The sequence below is a fragment of the Mauremys reevesii genome, linkage group 21 (genome assembly GCF_016161935.1).
Source record: "Mauremys reevesii isolate NIE-2019 linkage group 21, ASM1616193v1, whole genome shotgun sequence".
NCBI classification, from domain to species: Eukaryota; Metazoa; Chordata; order Testudines; family Geoemydidae; genus Mauremys; species Mauremys reevesii.
This window is the reverse complement of record NC_052643.1, coordinates 14,102,672-14,124,402: the sequence shown is the minus strand read 5'-3', so window position 1 is coordinate 14,124,402 and position 21,731 is coordinate 14,102,672. Positions and strand designations below refer to the sequence as shown.

Below are 21,731 nucleotides of genomic sequence, written 5' to 3'. Positions count from 1 at the left end.
TTTTAGCAAAACTGCCAAACTTCCAAGTGCATTTCTCATGCTCATTAACACTGGACTTTAAGAGCCTGATAAGAATGCAATATAAAATCAAACAGCCCCTAAAGACTGTGAGATTATATTTAATACCCTCCTATCACCAGCCTCTGAGTGCTTGGCAAGAGAAATGGTGACATTTACTAATCAGTACCCTCTCTTATTTGTCTTGGCTGAAAGTCTCAAGTCCTCAGCTTATTGAAGTTATTACAAATGCTCTCCATTAGATTGTGTTTTACTTCCTGGTATTTGCAGTAGAATTTGATCACAATGTCGTGGAGGAGTTATGTCTTTAAAACGAAATGCAGGAGTTCAGATACCATGCATGTAATTTGCATGTTTATTTTCTCTCTTGCAATCTTGTTCTTTAACTTATTCTTAGTGTTTGACATTCATTGTTTTCCCCATCATCTGACCTTGACATTTTTTCACTCCTTTCTGCATGCACAGGCTTTTGTTTTGGGGGTTATCTGGTGTTATTTATTACTAATATATGAATATCCTCTAACAGTTCATCTTTATAAAAGTGCAATTAGCCCTCCTGAAGGTTGCCAGAAGAGATACAGCCCGGGCAAGTGGCCATGCAAGGTTCCTCTACAGTGTTCCAAAAATGTGCTTGATCTGCCTTTAGCAGTGAGGTCATTCTCCATGGCCTGCTCAGTCCTTGGCACCACTCCGTGCAGGGCCAGCTCCAGGCACCAGCAAAGGTAGCAGGTGCTTGGGGCAGCCAATCGAAAGGGATGGCACGTCCAGGTCTTCGGCGGCGGGTCCCTCGGTCCCTCTCTTCCTCTTTAAGCTGCCGCCAAAGTGCCGCTGAAGAGGAAGAGAGGGAGCAAAGGACCCACCGCAGAAGAATGAAGCGGCGCAATCGACTTGCCGCCAATCGGCTTTTTTTTTCTCTTTTTTTTTTTCGCTGCTTGGGGCAGCAAAAAAGCTGGAGCAGGCCCTGACTCTGTGTAATCCTGGTTTTACTGATGTGGAAACCTGTTTAGCTAGACTTGGACTGAGACCACCATCTGAATTTACATTGGTCACTAAATTCCTGCTAAACGGTAACAACTCTCGGACTTCGCAAACTCTCCTTTCCAATGGCAATGGAAAGGCAGAATTTCTCCTTTAGTGTGATAAGCAGCTTGGACATCCAGGGCCCCTGCTCTATTATGCCACAGATTCATAGATTCCAAGGCTAGAAGGGACCATTGTGATCTAGTCTGACCCCTGTATAAACAGGCCATAGAACTTCCTTCCCAAACTGTATCATGATATACCACAACTTTAAGCAAAAGTGTCACAATGTTGCATATTTTAATGTTACATAATTTGATTATTACATATAGAATCATAACTGTAACTATTAAGTATTGGGGGTTAATTATACTCCCCCCCCATATGCTGGTAGAAATTAGATGTTCCAATTCAGACCAATGTCATCTAAGTTGTTTAAGAGAAACAAAATGCTTTTGTTCCTGAGGTTGGCAAAGAGTGAATTTGGCTTCAACTTCAACACATTATTATTCTGAATGAAACCAGACAAGTCTATCTATAGACACAAATTCTAACTCAAGTGTCCCATGTAGCATTGGGTTATTTAGAGCCCTTCCCTGGACAGCATAACGAATCCACGCTGTTCATCCTCAGTCACCCCACGCCCCCGGTCAGGAAAGCAAATGCTGCCCTCCCATCCCCGCTCTCAAATAAGTATCAAGAACATCTTTCCTCCATTTCCTCTTAATTTCAGGTACATCAACTTTAAGTACTCAGAACAGGATATTGAAAAGTTCCTCAATTCAGCAGTGTTTCACAGACCCATTTGATGCAGAACATTATGGCTTTTCATCTGTCGTTTGCCAGAAAATACTGCGAATCACAAACACTTTTTCTTTATGATGAACACCAGAAAGAAGTATTAAAATAACATCAGAAGAGTTTGTTATGGTGCCCGTCTTCCCCATCCTTTGTTGTGAAGTAACATTGCCATGGTGACATGTGTACAGTAGAGATTTCCAAAGTCCTAGAAGTGAGTTTTAAAGGACTGCTCTGGTGTCTCAGGACACAAGCCGTAACATCCTGCTTATTGTCACTGCCAGGCTGCCTTTCTCGTACTGTGCTGTCGGCCAGTTTTCACAAGCTTGTCCCGCTTCTTCTCCAGGATCTGAATGCACATCAGGTGCAGAGAGAGTTGGGAGAAACTTTAACATCACAAGTCCATGCAGTGATGAGTGGAATAAAATATTCAGCTATAGAAAATGTGAGCTGAAACCAGCAGCTCATGAGACAATTAAAAGCTGTCAAAGCAAAAACAAACAAAAAAACAAACCTGATGAAAAGATGTTCCCTGGGGATCAAAGGTCAGATTTAACTTCGATATCTATTTTGTTTCATAAAATGAGCATGATTCTCTGCTCAGGAGGGGATCCTCAACCCTCCTTCCCTCCAAATTTTACTAGTAGAATAATTCTTGTATACAAAGTTAGCTTTACAAGGTTGTGGGTTTTTTTAATCAATTCACTTTGTCTCTAATAGCATTTGATATCATTTATGGCCTTTCCTATAACTCTACCTGGGAGGTCTGAGTGACCTTAATTTGAAGGAGCTCCTAGGTGAGGTCTTTGTATCTGCATGGTGGTGTATTTCTAAGTGAAGAATGGTGAGACAAAAATGACCATTAATCATGGTAATGTTTGAGGAACGTCAGAAGGCTCAGGTGAAGAGTGCAGCTTTGCACAGCAAGGTGAAAACAGACACGCACGTGATGGGAGATAATGTTTACACAGAAAGCGTCTGGATTAGGGTTAATATTAAACCAACTCCTTCCCTGTCTGTATTCAAATAATGACAAGGACCTGAATTTTCCCCATTGTGCCTAGGTATTTCAGCTCATTGTATGCTGCTTGTGGACCCCTGTAATTGCTAGGCTCAGCAAGGGGAAATAAGGGTATTTTTAGCCGTAATTTTGGACTTCTTAACTTTGGTAATTTTTAAAATCAAACTGTTAATTATTTCACTTTATTAAATAAGGAGGCAGCATGTTCAATTGGTTAGGGCAGAAGATTGTGAGTCAGAGCCTCTAGTTTCAGTTCCTGGTTGTGCCACTGACCCACCCTGTCACCTTGGGCAACTAACCTGAACTCTGTGCCTTGGTTTGTCAGTCTGTTAAAAGGATGTTCCTTCCTCACCAGATGTTGTAAGGTTTACACAATTTAACGTCACTTTTAATCTTTTAAAAAACTTGGTTAAAATCACTACGCAGGTTGCAAAGATCAGCTAAACATTTGGATCTGAATCCAAAGTTAAGATCTGAGGGTTAAAATGTGTTGTTCCAATTTGGGCTTATGACCAATTATTTCTTAAATGCAGAGAAAATGGACAGAATAAACAAAAAATTATCTGAAGTTGTATTTAAAGTAGATCATCCCTACAGTTTCAACATGATTTTGATGCTTTTTAAAATCATTACAGTATATAAGGATCCAAAAGTGTTGGAAATGCACATATTTACTTTATTTGACTTCAGTGGGCTTTATATAGGGTCCTATAACTTTTTAAATTTTTGTGTGTGTTTTGCAGAGAGTATATTTACATATTATATAATATATAAAAACACAATAATGGATAGTAATGGAAGGAAGAAAGTGCATAATTGTTCACTTACTTTATAGGATGACAAATGAAGTCCAATGCATAGAATGACATTCATATACTGTTAGTGCACGTACATAAAGTATGTTATAAACATAAGGACAGTTACTACAGAGCTGCAGTAAGTGCTTTTTTAACATTAATATCTTGGCTGTCTAATAAATTTAACATAAAAAGTCTTTACACATAATGCTAAACTACTAAAAATCTATACAAGCAAAAGATTCTTATTTTGTTGTTCAACTGCCAAACTACTGGATTTTGGAACAGATCAATTTTTTGGTTTCATTTCTGTATCTGAAAATTGTCAAACTATTTGAACATTTTAATAAAGAAAGAAAGAAAGGTGGACAGCAGGGGGGTGCTTTTATCGAATTGTAGAGATGGGGATGAGAAATGGTGGTTTTGCCAATAATGTGATTGACTATGAAGATTCAGGGTCAAATTCTGAGCTCTGTCTATGTGAACCCTGAGTAACTCCACTGATCGCAATGGGGTTACTGAGACTTACACCGAGGCCCAGAGTTTTAAAATGCCTAAATTCCTTTTGAAAATGAGACGTAGGCTCCTAAATCAGTTAGCTGTTGCAACACTGGGTGCAGCAATGCCTAAATATCTTTAAAAATGTGGGCCCAAAAGGCCAAGCTTTCCACCAGCCTTTGGATAGAAAGATATTTTCTTTATGAAAGAGGGAGAAATTGGGTGGGGGAGGGAAGAGAGGGTGTTTTGGTTTTTATTTTTGTTTTTGCCAAGTACTATATATCGCTACTTGTCTAGTATAATTTGGAGGTGAAAAAGAAGAGGTCTCCTTGTGTGCTTCCAAGGAAGCCACTATTGAACCAGAAAGATAAATCAGAAAAATTCAAGGTAGAGTGGCCAATTGACTGTGATTTAAAGTGAAAGTCCTCATATGTGTTCATGCACTGAAACACAGACAGGTCTGTCGTTTGAAAGGACATCCATTTTTGTGCCCCAGGAGGAAGGGAAAATAATAATTGTTGTCCTCTTTGCGGTGACTGCTAGAACTGAAGTGTCCCAAGCACTGTCAGTTTCTCCATGAGTATGAAGGACTTGTAGTACAAGGCAAAAGTTCTCGATGGAGAAATGGTAAGAATGTAGCTGAAACAGATTTGGGTGTTTTATAATTGAAGGCTGTCTCCTGAAAGGCGCTTGGCACTCTGGCCCCAATCCAGCAAAAGACTTGTGTGTCTTTCAATGGGGTTACTAATACTAACATGCTTGAGTGCTTAGCTGGATCAGGGTCAGAGCCCTCAGCACCTCGTTGGATCAAGCCCTAAAATAATTATTAAAGCTTGAGATACCTAGTTTGCTTTAGGTCCCAGCAGGGATATCTTCCTCTAAGCCAGCCTGCAGAAAGGGAGCAGAGAGTTGGTACAGGTGGTGAATAACTTAGCCATCTTCCTGGTGCAGGGCAGAATAGGCAGCTGCCTGACCACATGGGATGCACTTTGGCAGTGTGCACCCCTCCAGCTAGTGCATGTTGTTAATCAGTTGCAGGGCAGGCCATTTCCCTTAGGTGACAGACCATGCCCTGTTGGGACTATGGTGCACTAATTGATACCTTAATGGCATTCAGTGCAAGGTTAAATCCTGCTCTGGTGCATATGGAGAAGCCTGCAGTGACCTTCCTCACTAGTGCACCACAGATTCTTTTAAGAAACATATAACAACTTGAACGAAACTGGTCCTGTTATGGCTGATTGCATGAATCTATCATTTTATTCATAGTTTCCTAGTATTGTGCCAAGATAGTAGGTAGTTGGGATACTAGAATTTAATTGACCTGAGCCTACATCATGGTCCTCATTGCAGACCTTTATGCTCAGGTGGGATCCCACTGATTTCAGTGAGGTTCTGCTTGGGCACAGGAGTCTGGATGCGGCCTAGGTTTATAATTGTGTTTTCGGGATTTTCTGTTGATGTCCCTGAAGTCTGCAGTGCAAAAGCGTGGAGAAGATTCCTACTTTAGTTGTGATCAAGGCTCCTATGCTTACCTTTAGAATCTGATTCTGCTCTCTTGGTTTAAAAGGCATTGGATACATAATTGCAAAGTATCGTTATTATGATTGATATAGGTAACTGTACTGTGCCTTGGTATATCGTTGTGAAAAATGGTGCAGTTAGCACATAGTTGCTGTTGTGATTTTCATAGATTAGATAATCATAGATGGCAACACTTGAGCATATGCTCAACTTTACGCATATACTTAAGTCCCTTTGTCTTCAGTGGGATGTAAGCACATGTTTAAGCACCCTTCCTGAATAGCAATGCTTTTCTGTATCAGGACCTTAGTTAGTAAACAGCTGAAGATGTTGATAAAGGAAAAAGCATTTAGAAAAAGTGTACAGGACAGCTTTGATCTCTTCATCTGATGGAAACAGTCGACAAATTCTACACTATATTACATGGTTGTAAATCTGTAGGAAATACATAAGAATCAGGATTTGCATTGATATTATGAGCAGGGTTCGGCCCATTATATAGCTTCTTCACCCTAGAATTTACTGAATATGTCACACCATGCCCATTTCAGATTTTTGTTTTAAATGACAGTTTATCTGAGCTCAGGGAATGAATGGATAACATTACTATTTACATAAGCTCATTGTGATCTGTCTCAGTAATGTAATCAAATTAGGGTTAACTGCAGCTGGAGAATGCCAGCTTGTAAACTGTTTTTCAAAAAGAATCACATGGCGTTACTTGACATGTTTAGTATACATCTGGGAGGCTTTGCAAAAATTATAGCACATCCCTAGCACATCCCTAACTAATGTAACCAAAGTCGGGATTCTGCTGCCATCGGTTCCCTAAATCCAGGAAATGAAATCCAGTGATGTTCTTCAACAATTGGAGGAGTGATCGCTCCAAACAGATTCCTGTAACAAAAATGTCTCTGACATGGCTGCTGCTGACATGTTGTCTTTCTTTTGGCTAAAAACAACACAGCAGTTGATAGAAAAAGCATATGGTGTAAATTTTGAGTACATTTATGAACATCTGTGTTAATTGCAGAATTACAGCCCTCTGTGCGTGTCCAGCACTGCATTTAGTATTATGGCATTCGTAGAAGATGAATTCCGGCCTGAGCTAGAATTACCCAATGGGTGGGTTTTCAATTTTTTTGTTGCTAACAGACATCCTTTATGATGGTACTTTTCTTATGATTTGTATTATTATGATGGGTTATGTTTATCTGTATTACAGTAGTACTTAGAGACCCCAATGAAGATCAGGGACCCTTTTCCCTACAGACAAATAGGGTACATCTATACAGCAGTTGAACCCCCGTGTGTGGCCCATGTCAGCTGGCTTGGGTTGTGGGGCTGTAAAATTACATGGTAGATGTTCGGGCTCAGGCTGGAGCTGGGCTCTGTGATCCTCCCACTTTATGGGGCCCAGAGCTTGGGATCCGGCCCACGCCTGAACATCTGCACCACGGTTTTGCAGCCTGAGCCCTGTGAGTCCAACTCAGCTGACACCGGCCCAGCAGCAGGTGTTTAACTGCTGTGTAGACATACCCATAGTAAATGGCAGACCCTGCCCCTAAGATCTTACACTCATTAAACACACAAATTGTTAGTATTGCCACAGGACAACTGGGGAACTGAGGTGTTCAGAGATTAAAGGACTTGTCCAAGTCTCAGAGAAAGTCTGCGGCACAGCTGGAAAGTAATCTGATTTCTTGAGTTCCTGTCTATTGTCTCAACAACAAGACCATCCTTCCACTTTAAAGTCCTTTGTAAGAGGAAAGTATTACCTAGAGATTGGACCCAAAACCAAATCTCAGATGCTAAAACCTTGTTTCCCACTCTTGAAATTGGAGGAGGTTCCGATCTGGATCTTGATTCAACGGCTGATTGTTCTATAACAAGTAAATCAAACCCCCAGATCCAAAAATAGGAACTTTGGAAAAATTCAAATTAGGATCTCCATTTCGCAGCTTAGTCTATCAGCAGTATTATCATCTTGTTTTACACAAGGCAGACTGGCTTATCCAAAACTGGAGCTGGTTGGAGAAACTTTGGCAAAACAGGTAGTTCTTCTGAAATGAAAATGCCTCACAAAACCAGTTGATTTTGACAGAATTTCATTTAGGAAAAAAACAAGGGGAAAAAAGTTCTGACAACATCAAAGTGTCTTGTTTTCAAATTTTTTGAATGAAAAGCTTCAATTTTTCAGTTTTAAATGAAAAGCTTCATTTAGAATATTTTTAAATTTTGTATTGTATATTTTAATATACTATAAACATTTTAAAAGGCAAAATTGAAGTGAAAACATTTTGGTTTTGTTGAAATGAAATGTTTCCATCAACCCAAAACAATTTTCTTCAGAATTTTCCTTCACAGAGAATTTTTTTCCACTCCAGTTTGAAACAAGCCATACATAGCAATCCTAAAATCCTTTTCAAAATAGAATTTACATCCTCAGCACAAATTTGTCCAAAACCACAAAGGAAAGTTGTGTACGAGTTGGGATTCAAATTCAGGAGTTCCTGACTCTGAATCATGTGTACAGAGCATATAACAGGGTGGGTCTGTCCCATGTTAGAGTGAGCAGGTACTGGAGTCAGTCAAACCCTGTTCCAGGTGTTTTGGAGCACATGTGGGGAGAGAGAAAGTGGTCCTGGAATGATAAATAGTGTCTGGGTGGTTCCAAGCGACTGTTTCTTTAAGGATGCGGGACAAGGAGCCTTGCGGTGCAGGGTGAGGCAAGGCTCCCTTCTCGCCCAGTAGTGCAGGATGAGTTCTGGGAAACAGCATAGATTATCACCTGTTTCTTCCCTCATAAGAGCTGAGACACCAACCAGCAAGGAGGCCTGCCTGCTGACCTCTCCCAATCCAGAGAAGAATGGAATTCAGCAGGAGAGGCCAGCTGAGGGAAGCTGATCCAGGTCTGCAACTGGCGGGAATAAGCATAGCCCCAAGGAGGCAAACTTTGAGACTCTTCTGTTAGGAGGAGAAGACTTTGGAAGAAAGCTACTCAGGAAGGAGGGACTGGGTGGAAAAGCCTGTTTGTGTTTGAATTTTGAAAGGAACTTTAAAGAGAAGACAGGCCCTCAGGGATGAGGGCCTGGGCCTAGCTTGAGACTGGTATGAAGACTCTGTGGGGTTTTTGTTTGTCTTTTTGACTGGTGTACCCCAGAAGGGGTGGATTTTTGTTAAACAACTTTAGCCAGAGGACCAAGTCACTGGAGTAGCCAAACCAGGTTGTGGGCATTTTCAAAGACGCCCTAAGAAGGAGAAACAAAGGCAGGGCCTCGGCAGAACCATTAAGGCCATGGGAGGCAGGGGGGGCACTCAAGAATGGCAACCCAGTTAGAGAGCACTAGAGCACATCCCAACTTGCACTTAGTTCTCACTTTTTTTCTGTGCATTTATGGTTAAGTAAAACCAGTGCAATATGTCCTCTGAATGGGTCAAGAACGTTGGTCAGCACCTGACCGCTCCCCTTCCCCCCTCCCCGAACGTCTCCTCTGAATGGGTCAAGAACGTTGCTCCATCATTTACAATCAATAATATTTTATGGTACTTTGCATATAATACTAGGATTTATTGTTGAGCAACTTTCATCTGAATGTGCCAGTGTTTCACAAACAAATTAAGGCTCATACGATAGGTGTATTTAAACTGTCATACAGAGGATCAGACTGGAGTATAGAGAGTTTAGTGGCCTGATTCTCAAAGGGCACTGAGGACCGTGACTTCACAGTGAAGTTAGTGGGAGCAGTGAGGGATTACTTAGCACCTTCAAAGATCAGGTTGTTCCAACAGCAGCTCAGTGGAATCTACTTGTAACGGTGCGTGTTAAACTATTTAACTTTCAGCATTTCGGGCAGCTGGTTTCTCTTCGCATTTTTTTTTAATATTGCTCTAGTGTTCACCTTTCACTCTTGTTTGCTTTTAGCTATTTTCCAAACCACAATTTCAGTATCTATTAAAAGTTATGTAAAATATAGAATGAGTTAGAGTTCTTAATATTTAAAATATGACATGTTATTACAGCTGAGCTCAGAAACATTTGCCAACATATTTTAGTTCAGTAAATGGGTCAATCTCACCTGCCCTGGGTCACAGAGGCCCACTAACGTCAGGCCAGGTCCTAACCTGGTGTAACTTGACATACATTAATAATAATAATAATTGATGTAAATTAGCTATCAGAGCCAGGTGAATTTACACCAATTGAGGGTCTGGTTTTTGTTTTAAAAATGGAAAAAATTCTTAAATGTGTAACGTTTCTCATTTTGATAACATTAATTTCCATCTCAGTTCTCTTACCACACACCACAGCACTACACAGCTGCCTGCGGGAGGACATGGAGACTACTGTATGCAAGTGCAGGAAGAATTTAAATAGGTAGAATATGAATAATTCAAACCAGAATCCGGCCAATTCTCTGGAGTTAGGACAACACTTACTGTTAAAAAAAAATGCCATAAGGTCTTTAATGAACAAAAGTGGGTTGGAAAACACTGCTGTTGGATCTCACCTGAAAGAGATCTCCAATAGCTCATTCCTCCAAACCCATACCATACCCCTCACCAAGCCTGTGCTGCTGAACCAAGGGAAGCCATCGTTAATGGTGTGCATGCCAATCTAATTCTCTGCAGTGCTGAAGTGCTGGAACGATTTTTATAGTGGGGGTGCTGATGATGGAAACTGTCTTTGGTATTACTACTTCAAGGCAGTGGGAGTGGTAGCACCCCCACTACCCCTAGTTCCAGCACCAATGCTTTGAGACCACTGCGATTTATTTCTTCTCTCTCCAACGTTAGCATCTTAAGTGTGTGAGGATTTCTCTAGCAGATATATTAGGATCTTCTGCAGACTTAACTTAATTATTTTCCAATGCATTATTTCTTTACATTTAATTGATTTTTTAGACAGAATTGTGCTGCTGTGCAGCATATTGAGTGCTGGTGATTACCTGGCATCTACTCCAGAAATGACTGCATCACCACCTCTGGATTTTCCACTGCATTCCATCTTCTCTGCCTGTACTCTAGACTGGATGCTTTTTGTGACTTTTTGTGTGTATCAAATCTAAAGAAATAGTAACTAGAACAGTTGAAAATTTTCAGTGCTTCAATGAGAGATTTTTGTGAGGAAAAACTTGCAAAATGTCTATCTGCTCTAGAATAATGATAATTAATAATATCAGTAGGACTGGTATACCTCCAAGTACATAAAGTATTTTGAGATCCTTTGGTATGGAAAGTGTTTTATACATTCATGCTGCTACTTGAGTGGAATGCTCTGAACTGGGACATCCCATTGGTGAACCTGTCTTTCTTATTAAGCCATCCATTTAAGAGGCCAGACTATTTTGAAAAACTCTTACAATGAAGTAAACTATTGTACCAGATAAAAAAATATAGGAACAAAATAGCATGTATGGCATTCCACCTTTATTTTGTCACTTTTTAATCTTTGTTATATTTTGTTATTTTTATTATTATAGATTTTAATATCATTGTTTATATTAAATGTTACATATTATTTTAAAACAGGATTGAGAACCCCACAGCTAGCTAGAAACCACTAAACCCTTGGCACTAGGCAAATATGCCCCCAAGAAGTGGAATTTATGCTAATATTACCCTGCTTAGTTATTGACTTCAGTGGGATTTAAGCATGTGCTTAAGTGCTTTGCAGTATTGGGGCCTGAAGCAGCAGTCTTAACCACTTACCAATTTTAGCCTAATTTAATTCTATGACAAACATCCCAGAATAAAGTGACTGCTCAGGTCCAGTGCAGTGTATTTTCGTGGTAGTAGTACTGGTGGGTATTGTATCTAACTTTGAAAACGTCGACACAGGTTTGCTGCATTTGAGGATTCTGGCCTTTATACTGTACCTAATAACGTTCTTTTTTCATTGCAGATTGACTTATTTTTGTTTTTATTATTTTACAGCAAATACTGACTGATCCTGAGGTGGCATCCCAAGAGGGCTGTATAAAAAAGGTAGGAAACAATTTAATCTTATCCAAGTTGTGTTCGTTACTTGGCTTTGTCATTATCTTGATAGTTTTCCATTTCTATTTGCACATGAATGTGTAATAAATGTAGTTATCAAAATACATGAAAAAGGCTTTCAGAGCTTGTTATCCATTTCTATGAGCACAGGATTGTACCCCTAGTTTTATTTGGGGATACTTTTATGTGTGATTTGTGGATCCAATACTTATCTAAAAGGAATCTTTGTTACAGTTATAGCCTAGACAATATCTGTTCAAACCTGGAAACCCCATTTTCCAGTGAAATGATGTTTGTCCGTACTTCTAAGTAGAAGTCAGTTCACCATATGATGGTTATTTGAAATCAAAGGGATCTGGTATGCATGAATAAAATAACAGAATTTAACTAGTCTTATGTATTACTGAGCTTTTCCTCGGTTTGTGACATCTTAAACTATATTTCCAGAGAAAATCTGGTTTCAAGTGTATTTTAGCTGTATTATAATTTCTATAAATGTCTATACTGGAACTGTTTGACAACTCCATAAAGTACATGTGTCAGTAGCCTGTCTAGTGTTTTGCTCAGGATTATTTTAAATAACATAAAAATAACATTCTTTCCACTGGTATCTTTGGTTAACAGTATTATAAGGTAAAGCATAGCAAGTCACATTTGATTATAGCCTATCTAGATGCCCATAAGAGGGGTAGCTTATCCTTATTGTTTGAGTCATGAGTTGGCTTTAATTCCTTTCACATGTTATTGTCTTATAAGAAATAGACACAGATGAGATTCAAAAGTGTCAAATATTTGAAGTTGGAAAAGTGCAACAACTGCCATTTTATTCACCCATTTAGGCTATCTTAAATACCATTTCTTAGCTCTGAAAGTTAAAAGAAAACACTTGTGCAGTTCTGCCAAACATAGTGAAATCTAATACTTGTCAGGCTCCGGAGTTAGTCTGAGAACAGATATTTAGACACATCTATGTCCAGTATGGACCATTCTATTCACACCACGTTGAGCAAAATAAGCTTTTATTTTGGAAGCTAAGCTTTCCTCTATGAAATGTCTTTTGACCATCCATTGACCTTGCAAAAGGACCTATAGCAATATTGCTGAACTTTTTACCTTGTTGATTTCCATAACTCGTTTCATGTTTGTCTGTGCCTCAGTGGGATCCTTTTGTCTGAGCAGACATGGTGACAAGGTGGCAGGTTCTTATTATCATAATCCACTTATCACAAAGATGGAAGTAAATTCTCCATGGCCCAGGGACTGCTCAGCTATTTCTATCTGGTAGTCTTTAATTACAATATTGCAAATCCACATTCAACCTAAAAAGAAGAAGGCTTTGAACAAAGGAAGAGTAGGAGGAGACATTAAACAGACATCTTCAGATGTAAAAAAAAAAAAAATCCAGTTCAGTTGTACTGTTTTTGTTACGAAGTAAAAGATGACAACATTTATTTCCCCCTTCCCAAAAGCTTTCTTGCATCTTCAAAATTCTCTTACTCCAAATGTAACTCTGGACAATTATGATATTTGACAGAGGGACTGCCACTGTGACTTTTTCTTCTAAATGCATTGTAGAGAAGCACTAGTGGGAGTTTATGAGGTGATAAATTTACTGGAGGATGGGCAGTAGGGTTTTACAGCCAGGGTAAAAAAGGTCAAAGCAGTAAGGTAAAGAGTTCAAGTCTAAACTTAATGGCTTGTGAAAGGACCATTGCTGGACAGTTTTTCAGACAGGAGTGGGGGTGGGGGGGAAGAATGAATGAAAAATAATCCTGTATGATTTTTGCAGCATCAGGGCTCTGTGGTCTAATTTTTTATAAGAGTAATCTTTGCTTATCTACATTTCACTCTGACAGTGCAAGAAGCCACTGGGGGAACATTTCAGTTCCCAAACTTGCTGAATCACTAAATTGCCATACCCAATGGGATACACAATTTTCTGGGGTTTGATTGCCATTCAATCCTCTTCCTTTTGAGGCAAGCTGGAGGACAGGAATGTGGTTCACTCCCCATCCAGCCACCAAGACAGACGTGAATGTAGTGGGTGGGCCAGTCCAGGCTGGAAACAAAGGAAGTCCGAACCAAGCAGTGGTACCATTGTTTGGAAATGAGTCAGTTAGGTGGCTGTTGCATCAAAGGTTCTGAAGGGGGCAATAGCAGGGAACATCAATAGGGCATGAGAGAGAAAGACATGGAAGAGAGGGAAGACCTGAAAAAAGGGAAAGCGTGGAGGGAAGAGTGAGAGAACTGAAGTATAGTTGGAGACACGTTACATTTGTTTAGTTTAAACCCTCAACGTAATTTTTCCTGGTTAAATTACCAACTGAAGGAAATGTTCTACTTTCTATCGGTCCTTTTCCATTAATAAACTGTTAGTGAAATGCTCAATAACTTTATTTAGAGGACACTGCTTTATTGTATAATAAATAATGGCTTTCATTTAGCTTGGGGTAAAATATAAAATTATCTCACTGTTTTTTTTTAAGGTTCAAATAACTTTTTCACAGTGTGTTATGGCCTCCACATGTCTGGGTTCTGTAGCTGCTAGAAGCAGAAGTGTCATACTAACACTAGAAGGCTGATTTTGGTGGTGGTACTGGCCTCACAGGAAGCAGGAAGTCCAAGGAATCTAATAAGAGGACTTTTTCTCATGAAGTTTCCCGCCCAATTTTGTGAAATCTAGAGATTCAGAATAATTCAAACTTCTAAGCATGTGCATCCCAGCCAAAGTGAACTGCCATACATTTTTTGTATATTTGCATATTGTTAGCTTTGATGGCATTGTGCCAATACATGGTTTGGATTATTTTTCTGGCGGTTGAAGTATTTGCTTAAAGAGAATCAGGTAAAGTTCACATTTCTTTAGTGCACTGCATATATGCCTTCAGGTAGGTGCACGCCGTGCACACACATTTTTATGTGCATAGATATAGATATAGCTAGACACAGATTCCCATACACATTTTCAGGAACATCTTCCCTGATTAAATCTGCTGCCCTCTATTTTATTTTTCTTAAAGGGCAGCTCATGTGCTTTTTATCTGCATTTTCCAAGCTTTTCCACTGCAGATAATACATCTAAAGATCAGCTTGATATCATTATCATTTTGATTTGACTTCGGAGGGACATGAAAGATAATACTCCCTGTTCAGCTAGGAAATGATGCCAATGTCCATTGCATGATGCTTTTATTTCTGATGGGTAATTCTACTTGTATTTAACTTTGCTCTAAAAGTCACTTTGGACGAACATTTGAGAATCATGCTGAGAGAGGCTCCGGGTATAGGGCTCCAAACCAACCTCTTCTGGATGGACTGTTTTTCTAACTGTGGTGACAAGAGACCTCAGGGACTTCTCTCTTCAGTAGACTCTCTATTTAGTCTCTGTTTACTTAGAGGGAATAGCCTAAGGGGCTACTGGAGAGAAAACATCTGTGGGAGATAATCTATAGAGTTATCTATCTATCACTCTTGTCGACCCTGTCTCCCTTGAGAGCAAGCTGAGAGACTTGTAATAAAAAGGCATCGCTGAAGAGGCTTTAGGGACAAATAAAGAGACATGTTAAGGGCCAGCTGAAAATGGATAGAAGACATTATTAAAGCTCAATAGCCATCTTATCAAAATCCAATAGGATAGACATTTGGCAAAAGGTTTAAAATTTATTCTTTGACTTTCTGGAGAGCTTGAATTTGTCCATTAACAAGACTGTATTACACAGAGCGGGAGATACCATCAGCTTTAATAAAAGAGTTAGATTCAATCTGGTATGTGTGTGTGTGTATATATATATATATATATATATAATCCAACTTTTCTTTTGTCCTTTTTTGACTCACTTTATTTTATATTGCAAAATGTAAGAAGCTGTTAATACAGTACAGCTGGAAAGAAAATATAATCTGAAAGTAACCCTGTTTTCCAAAGTAAGTAACTGATAGTCTTGAACATTGTTTAGAGAAACTCAAACTGTCTTAGCTTTGGAAACCTTGACCATCTAGAAAGTGTTCTGTGGCACAAAGTGTGCTATATAAGTGGAAAGGTGTTGGTAGTGGGCTTTTTAAATTAAAAATTAACTTAGTTTCATTGCTGCAAATGTGAACCAGGATGGACCTATAAATCTCTCTAGGTTTATTATTGTGTACAAAATGCTACAGGTCACAAAAACCATCTGATACTTCAGAAACACATTGTTCAAACTGGATGATTGATTGATAATTATGATAATTTGTGAAATGATTATTTGGGTATTATAAGCATAGCTTGTCCCACTGGGTTGCTGTGAAGACATTTTCTATAGCCTGGGCCATCAGAAATGGCCCCTGGTAACAAGGGATATGGAAAGGTCTCGTCAGTCTCTCCCAGTGGGATATCTAGGGCTGATGAATGATGACCCAGAGGAGTAAGAAATCAGACTTCAATAAGCAGTCAGGAAGGTAGTTAGGGAAGAGCAGGGGAACTGTTAACTGTCTTTTGTGGAGCAATTACTAGCTAGGCCATACAGCCTGAGGCCTAAGCAGGGTCTATCATAATATTAGATACTCACTGAGAGAGTGACTTAAAGATTTTAACATGAACTGTTTAATGTTCATGGATTCACAGCATTTCACATTAGTCTGCTGTACTGCACGGAACACTTTATCACTACATTTTTATTTATTTATTTATACACACACACATACACACAGAGAAAGTGAAAAGTGGATTCCCTGAAACTGTCAAAAAATCCTGAAATTGTAGTGACATTTGTTTTAATTTACAGTTCCACTAATTGATCCACTAACTGCATACGTTTAGGATAAGTGGGATCTGTTAGAAAGGTCCTTGCAGTGGTTATGGAGAGGGTGCAGACCAGAGATTAAATGTAATTATTTCTAAATTGTGATACTGTCTGTCTGTGTTTATATTTAGCTAGTGTTTTTTATCTCTCTCTATTCATAAAAAGCATTATTCCAGCCATAGTTCAAAGCCAATTCTATGAAGTGCCTGAAACCAGACCTTGATGATGTTTCGCAAAACTATATTGGAGTGAATAGCAATATCCATTGGTCATATCTAAAATCCACTTTCAACATGATCTCTGCCTTAAAGGTGCTGTTTCTTAAGAACTTTAATTTGCTTGTTTTATAGGTTATATCTTTATGAAATAGAAGTATGTTTAGCTGCCACAAACAGAGGCAGCTTTGAGTTGATTTTTATAATCTTTTCTTGAATAGACTTGCGTCATTCCAATAAGCCCTGGACAAAGGAGGGAACAGTTGTCTGAGAGTCTTTTTTACAACATTTCTCTCTTTCCATTGTTAGAGGGCTGCTAATAAAAGAACCAGGAGTCCATTAATTCAGTGAATGAACATATAGTAAAGTCAGTTCCCTCTTGAGAACAATAATGTTGAGGTCAGCTTAGGTTTCCATGGAAACTAAGTACTAAGAAGTTTGCATCCTTGATTTTGCTGAAATGAAGCATGGAAAGTAAAAATGGTGTAAAGCAGACACAGAAAAGTCAGAAAACCAAGTGTTGGTCAAATAACTTTGAACTACTAATGCTGTAGATTTAATTTCTCAGATTCAATTGTCTGATTAGTGCTGTAACAGGGATAAAGGGGGCAAAAAGTGGGGAGGGTGAGTCAGAGAGAGAGAAATATTTCTGTGAAGAGGCTTTTTTATTTTGGTAGTTAAATGTAAAAATCAGGTCAAGTTAACAAGACCCACAATTTTGCTAAGATTTCTCTATCCATATTTCCGTCTCCAGTACGCTCAAGTGAACTCTAACCCCATGCAACTCAAGAACATGTGAACTCAGCACCTTTGCAACAGTTTCAATTTTCAATATTGTCAATACTGTGGATGATAAGGGTGATTGATGGTAAATTACCCCAGCCTCTGCTTGTGAGTTAATGCAAAGCATAGACAGGGTGAAGACTTCCTTATTTTATTATAAATGTGACTTTTGTAAATTAAGTTGATTTTTTTCACCATTTACTCTAGCGGAGTCTCCAGTAAATCAGCTCAGCCACCAGATTAATCCAGAATGCAATGAAGCTAATTAATTCTTTTCACACTAATTTATAGCCCACTGTTATATTTTAATGTCTAAGTGAACAATGTATCTCGGGGGAAAGTGCCTAAACTGTATTACTGAGTTATTTATACACATTGTTCTAAATGACAGGCATCTGTATTACAATAATATCTGTTTAAGATAAAAATGTATATTTACTTCAGGGGTTGACAGCTATGGGAGGTCACCTTGCCTACCTGGATTTTCAGCTTTCCTCAAACATAAATGCTCTGACTTTGAGGAAACCTGAGTTCAATAGCAGAAATGGGTACTTAATTTTTTGTGGTGGGGTGAAAGAGAGGTGGCCCATATGTCAAAATCAAAAAACAGATTGATATGAATCTGTGTCCCCTTATATTGCTGCCCTGAAAGTTAAATTATTCCAGTCTTAGTTCATCTCTATTGGCTACTTAGTTTAAAAAAAAACCCAAACCTACTACAAACAGTCCTTTGCCAGCACTGATGCAGGCACATCTCACTAAGGCAAAAATGATGACAACTAAAGCTGGCCAAACTATTCATTACAGCCCCTTTTTGACTAGTGTGTGATTTCTTCTGGCCTATTAGTAAGTATTCATAGAATAGTTTGATCAAATAATTTTCTGCCTCTGTGTTATTCACAAAGTGTTTGCATTGATTATTTGCTCAAATCAGTTCATGCTGTGTGGTTGGCCAACTAAATCACCTGGTATTGTTTCTGCTCTCTCATTGGATGATTGAAGCTTTTTAAAGAGGTGGGGAATGAATAACACTTTCTGATGTGACTTTTCAATAGATTAATAATTTATTTATAGGACTCTCAAACAATTTGATGAATACTTATCAGCTGCCTAAATAATATGAGACTGAATGGCATAGTGAGGGAACTGAACACTTTTACTAGTGAAAGTATTCAGAAATATGTATTTGCTATTTAACCATTTCTTATCCATGTTACATTCACCATTATGTGTGCATTTATGTACGTCTCTGTCAAAAGAACCAAACAGAATGCCAGCTGTGAAATCCAAAACACTTGCTCAGCTTATGCATTTGTTCATTTAAATAGAGATGTGTTTTTAATTGTTTGAATACACTTGAAAGTGTGCTGTTTGTCATTAGGGAATTAGCTGCAAAATAAAATAAGTCTGGAGCTTATGTACTGCCTCCAAGATGATTACTTGTGAAATAATATTCTGGATGATTAGGAGGTATTACAGCCTCCAGTTAGTTTAAAAATGCCAGAATGCCCTAGAGATCCCCATGAATCTGCTGCCAGCCGGCCCCCGTCAGAGCTGAAGGCAGCACTGTCTGGAGCCCAAAATCAACTTCAGGAAGGTCATGTGAAAGAAAATCCTCAGTCATCAGGACGCCCTTGGCCTCATGGCCTTTCTGACATTTTCTGACAAACCTTAAATCACCAAAGCAGACAAAACATCACAAATTTGGGAACGAAAGCCTCTGGGACTTCAAACCTGTACGTTAACTTACAAGGTAAAAATAAAACCCGAAACAAAACTAACCCAACCCACCCTGTAATTCCTCACTGCACACAGAGGATGGATGTGCTGGTATTAGATCTAAATTCAGAGCCATAGATGAGATGGATTGGGAAAACTGAGAAGGCTGTAACTAATACTCTAGTCTAGTAAAGAGGGGAGCGTGTGTGTGTGTGTGTGTGTGTGTGTGTTGCCACCAATTATTTAGATGCAATATATATATATATATATATATATATATATATATATATATATATATATATATATATATATATATATATATATATATATATATAAGTGCTGTAAGAATAGATTACACTGAGTAGGACAGATTTCTTTGCAGAATTGTTTGGACGCAGGATTTATTGTATATATTACATACATTATAGAAGCCAGATGGTGGTAGTAATAAAATCTGTAATCTTCAGGTGCCTGCAATATTCAGTTAATTAAAATGTGCAGCGCTATTAGAGTGAAGAATATGTATAAGCTAGGAGGCCTATTAGACCTCTCCTGCTAAAAAGCCTAGACAATAATAGGAGGGAGAAGGGAGATATGATGGGTTGGAGGGGAGAGGGGGAGAAAAGGGAGAGAACAATTGGAAAAGTGTGAATTAGCGCCTGGCAGCACTGCACAAACGAAAACGAAACAAGACCTAAAGTGTCATAGTAATGATTTAGATACTGATGACCTATACTTTTCCAAGACATTTAACCTTAGGAGGAAAAAAAATGCTCCTTTTAGGGTTTTTTTGGGCCAGAAATGTGTGTAGGAGGGACAGAACAACCAATACGTCACTTGAGTCCTGTGCCTAGTTCAGGCATACAATATATTTTGATGTTGCTTCTCAGACGACTGCTTTCTTTCGACATGGAGATCTTCTGCCTATAAAACGTGCTTAAATAATCTGATTTATTTTGCACAAGACGTTTGCTCTTTGTGCAACCAGACAGGGTAGCTGCATGCACAAACGGTCACAGACAAAAGCTTGCAAGCGCAAAGCTAGAGGCTGATTTGAGATTAATGGAAAAATTGGCCCTATATCTTAATGAATATTAATTGTAATTCAAAATGACTGTTTCTTTTCATTCCATTTCATGAACTCCTTGATTTCCAGAATCATGATATAGATTAACAGAAACAGAAGGCTGTCCAATTTCTATAAAACATAGTATCTTAAATAGAGCTGGGCCAAAAATGGAATTCCTGAATTTCAAAATTTCATTTCAGGCTGAACTGGGATGAAAAGTGGAAATCTGAGAATATTTTGTAAAACATCAAAATGAAACATTTCAAAAACTTCCTGTCAAAATATTTGACAACATTCATACGTTCCCACCAAATCTCTTGATTTTGTAGAATCAGCATTTTCCAATGGAAAAAATGTTCTGTCAGAAAATATTCAAGTGTCACTCATCATAAGCTTTATTTTGACTCCCTAAGAATTGTATTTTTAACTTTCAGAGTACTTTGAAAACATTTCTAATTAACTAAGCATTCAGAGATCACACTAATACAGAGCTACAAGTGGTTCTGCTCAGGCTTCTGTTTTACTTCTGCCACCTCCTTCTCTAGGAAAGGAGAAATCAGCACTGAGTATGGGAAAAGCCAGGTCTCTGTAGAGAGGCAACTGAGACATTTAGCAAACATCATTCGTTCCCATGTGAGTCTGGCGTTCCCAGGAATGATAGCGAAAAGAAATGGAGAATCTGAGATAAAATCCTATAATCCAGTGGCTCTCAACCTTTCCAGACCACTGTACCCCTTTCAGGAGTCTGAAATATGGAAATTAGCTTTGTGCCTGGGGCTCAAGGCAATTGCCCTGCTTGCCATCCTCTAACACTGGCCCTGCATTTGTGACCCCTCCAAACCCATCCCGCTCCCCCCTGGGTTGAGAAACACTGATCCAGATAAGTTGAAGTACCCCCTGGAAGACCTCTCTGCATGCACCCCTGGTTGAGAACCACTGCTATAATCTGTAATTGTATTATGGCTTTCCATAGGTCTATGAGCTATATATGTGAACAACAAGGTAGGATTCAGACATGGTATTTTAATTGTTTTTTCTCTCTGTCTGAGCATTTGATATCTGAATAACCCAGACCAATCAGAAGTTGAGAGACTACAAATAATGTTGGACTTCAAATGTGAGATGTTGCACACAAGCTTAATAGCTACACGCACAATGTTAACTCTTTAGACCCTCTAGAACCTTACACAGTCCCACACAACTCTGTAGATACAGAGACAAGGACAGAAGGTCACATGATAACTTTCAGAGTTTTAATATATCACCAATAAAGGTGCAGTGAAGCTTCAGACTGTCCTCAGATAATCAGAAGCATTCGAAGGTACATTAATCTCTATCACCTTGGTGTTGTTTTTAGCTTTCTTGTATTAACAGCACCTTCTTCCTAACAGAACCCTAAAGATAAGATAATGGAAAAAAATAGAATGTGAACTTCATCCTTCCGCCTTCAGTTATGAATTGTGTAATTTATGCTGGAATTCTTCTCCTCTT

General features: G+C 38.8%; 1 protein-coding gene across 8 annotated transcripts in view; it reads left to right on the top strand.

The window, feature by feature from the left end:
- Positions 1-21,731, top strand: part of PRDM16 (PR/SET domain 16) — a 438,392-nt gene that overhangs the window by 224,305 nt on the left and 192,356 nt on the right. For all 8 annotated transcript variants that reach the window (XM_039509457.1, XM_039509456.1, XM_039509455.1 and 5 more), the window contains one exon: positions 11,614-11,664. In XM_039509457.1, the coding sequence (XP_039365391.1) occupies positions 11,614-11,664 (51 nt within the window). The remainder of the gene's footprint in view (positions 1-11,613; positions 11,665-21,731) is intronic.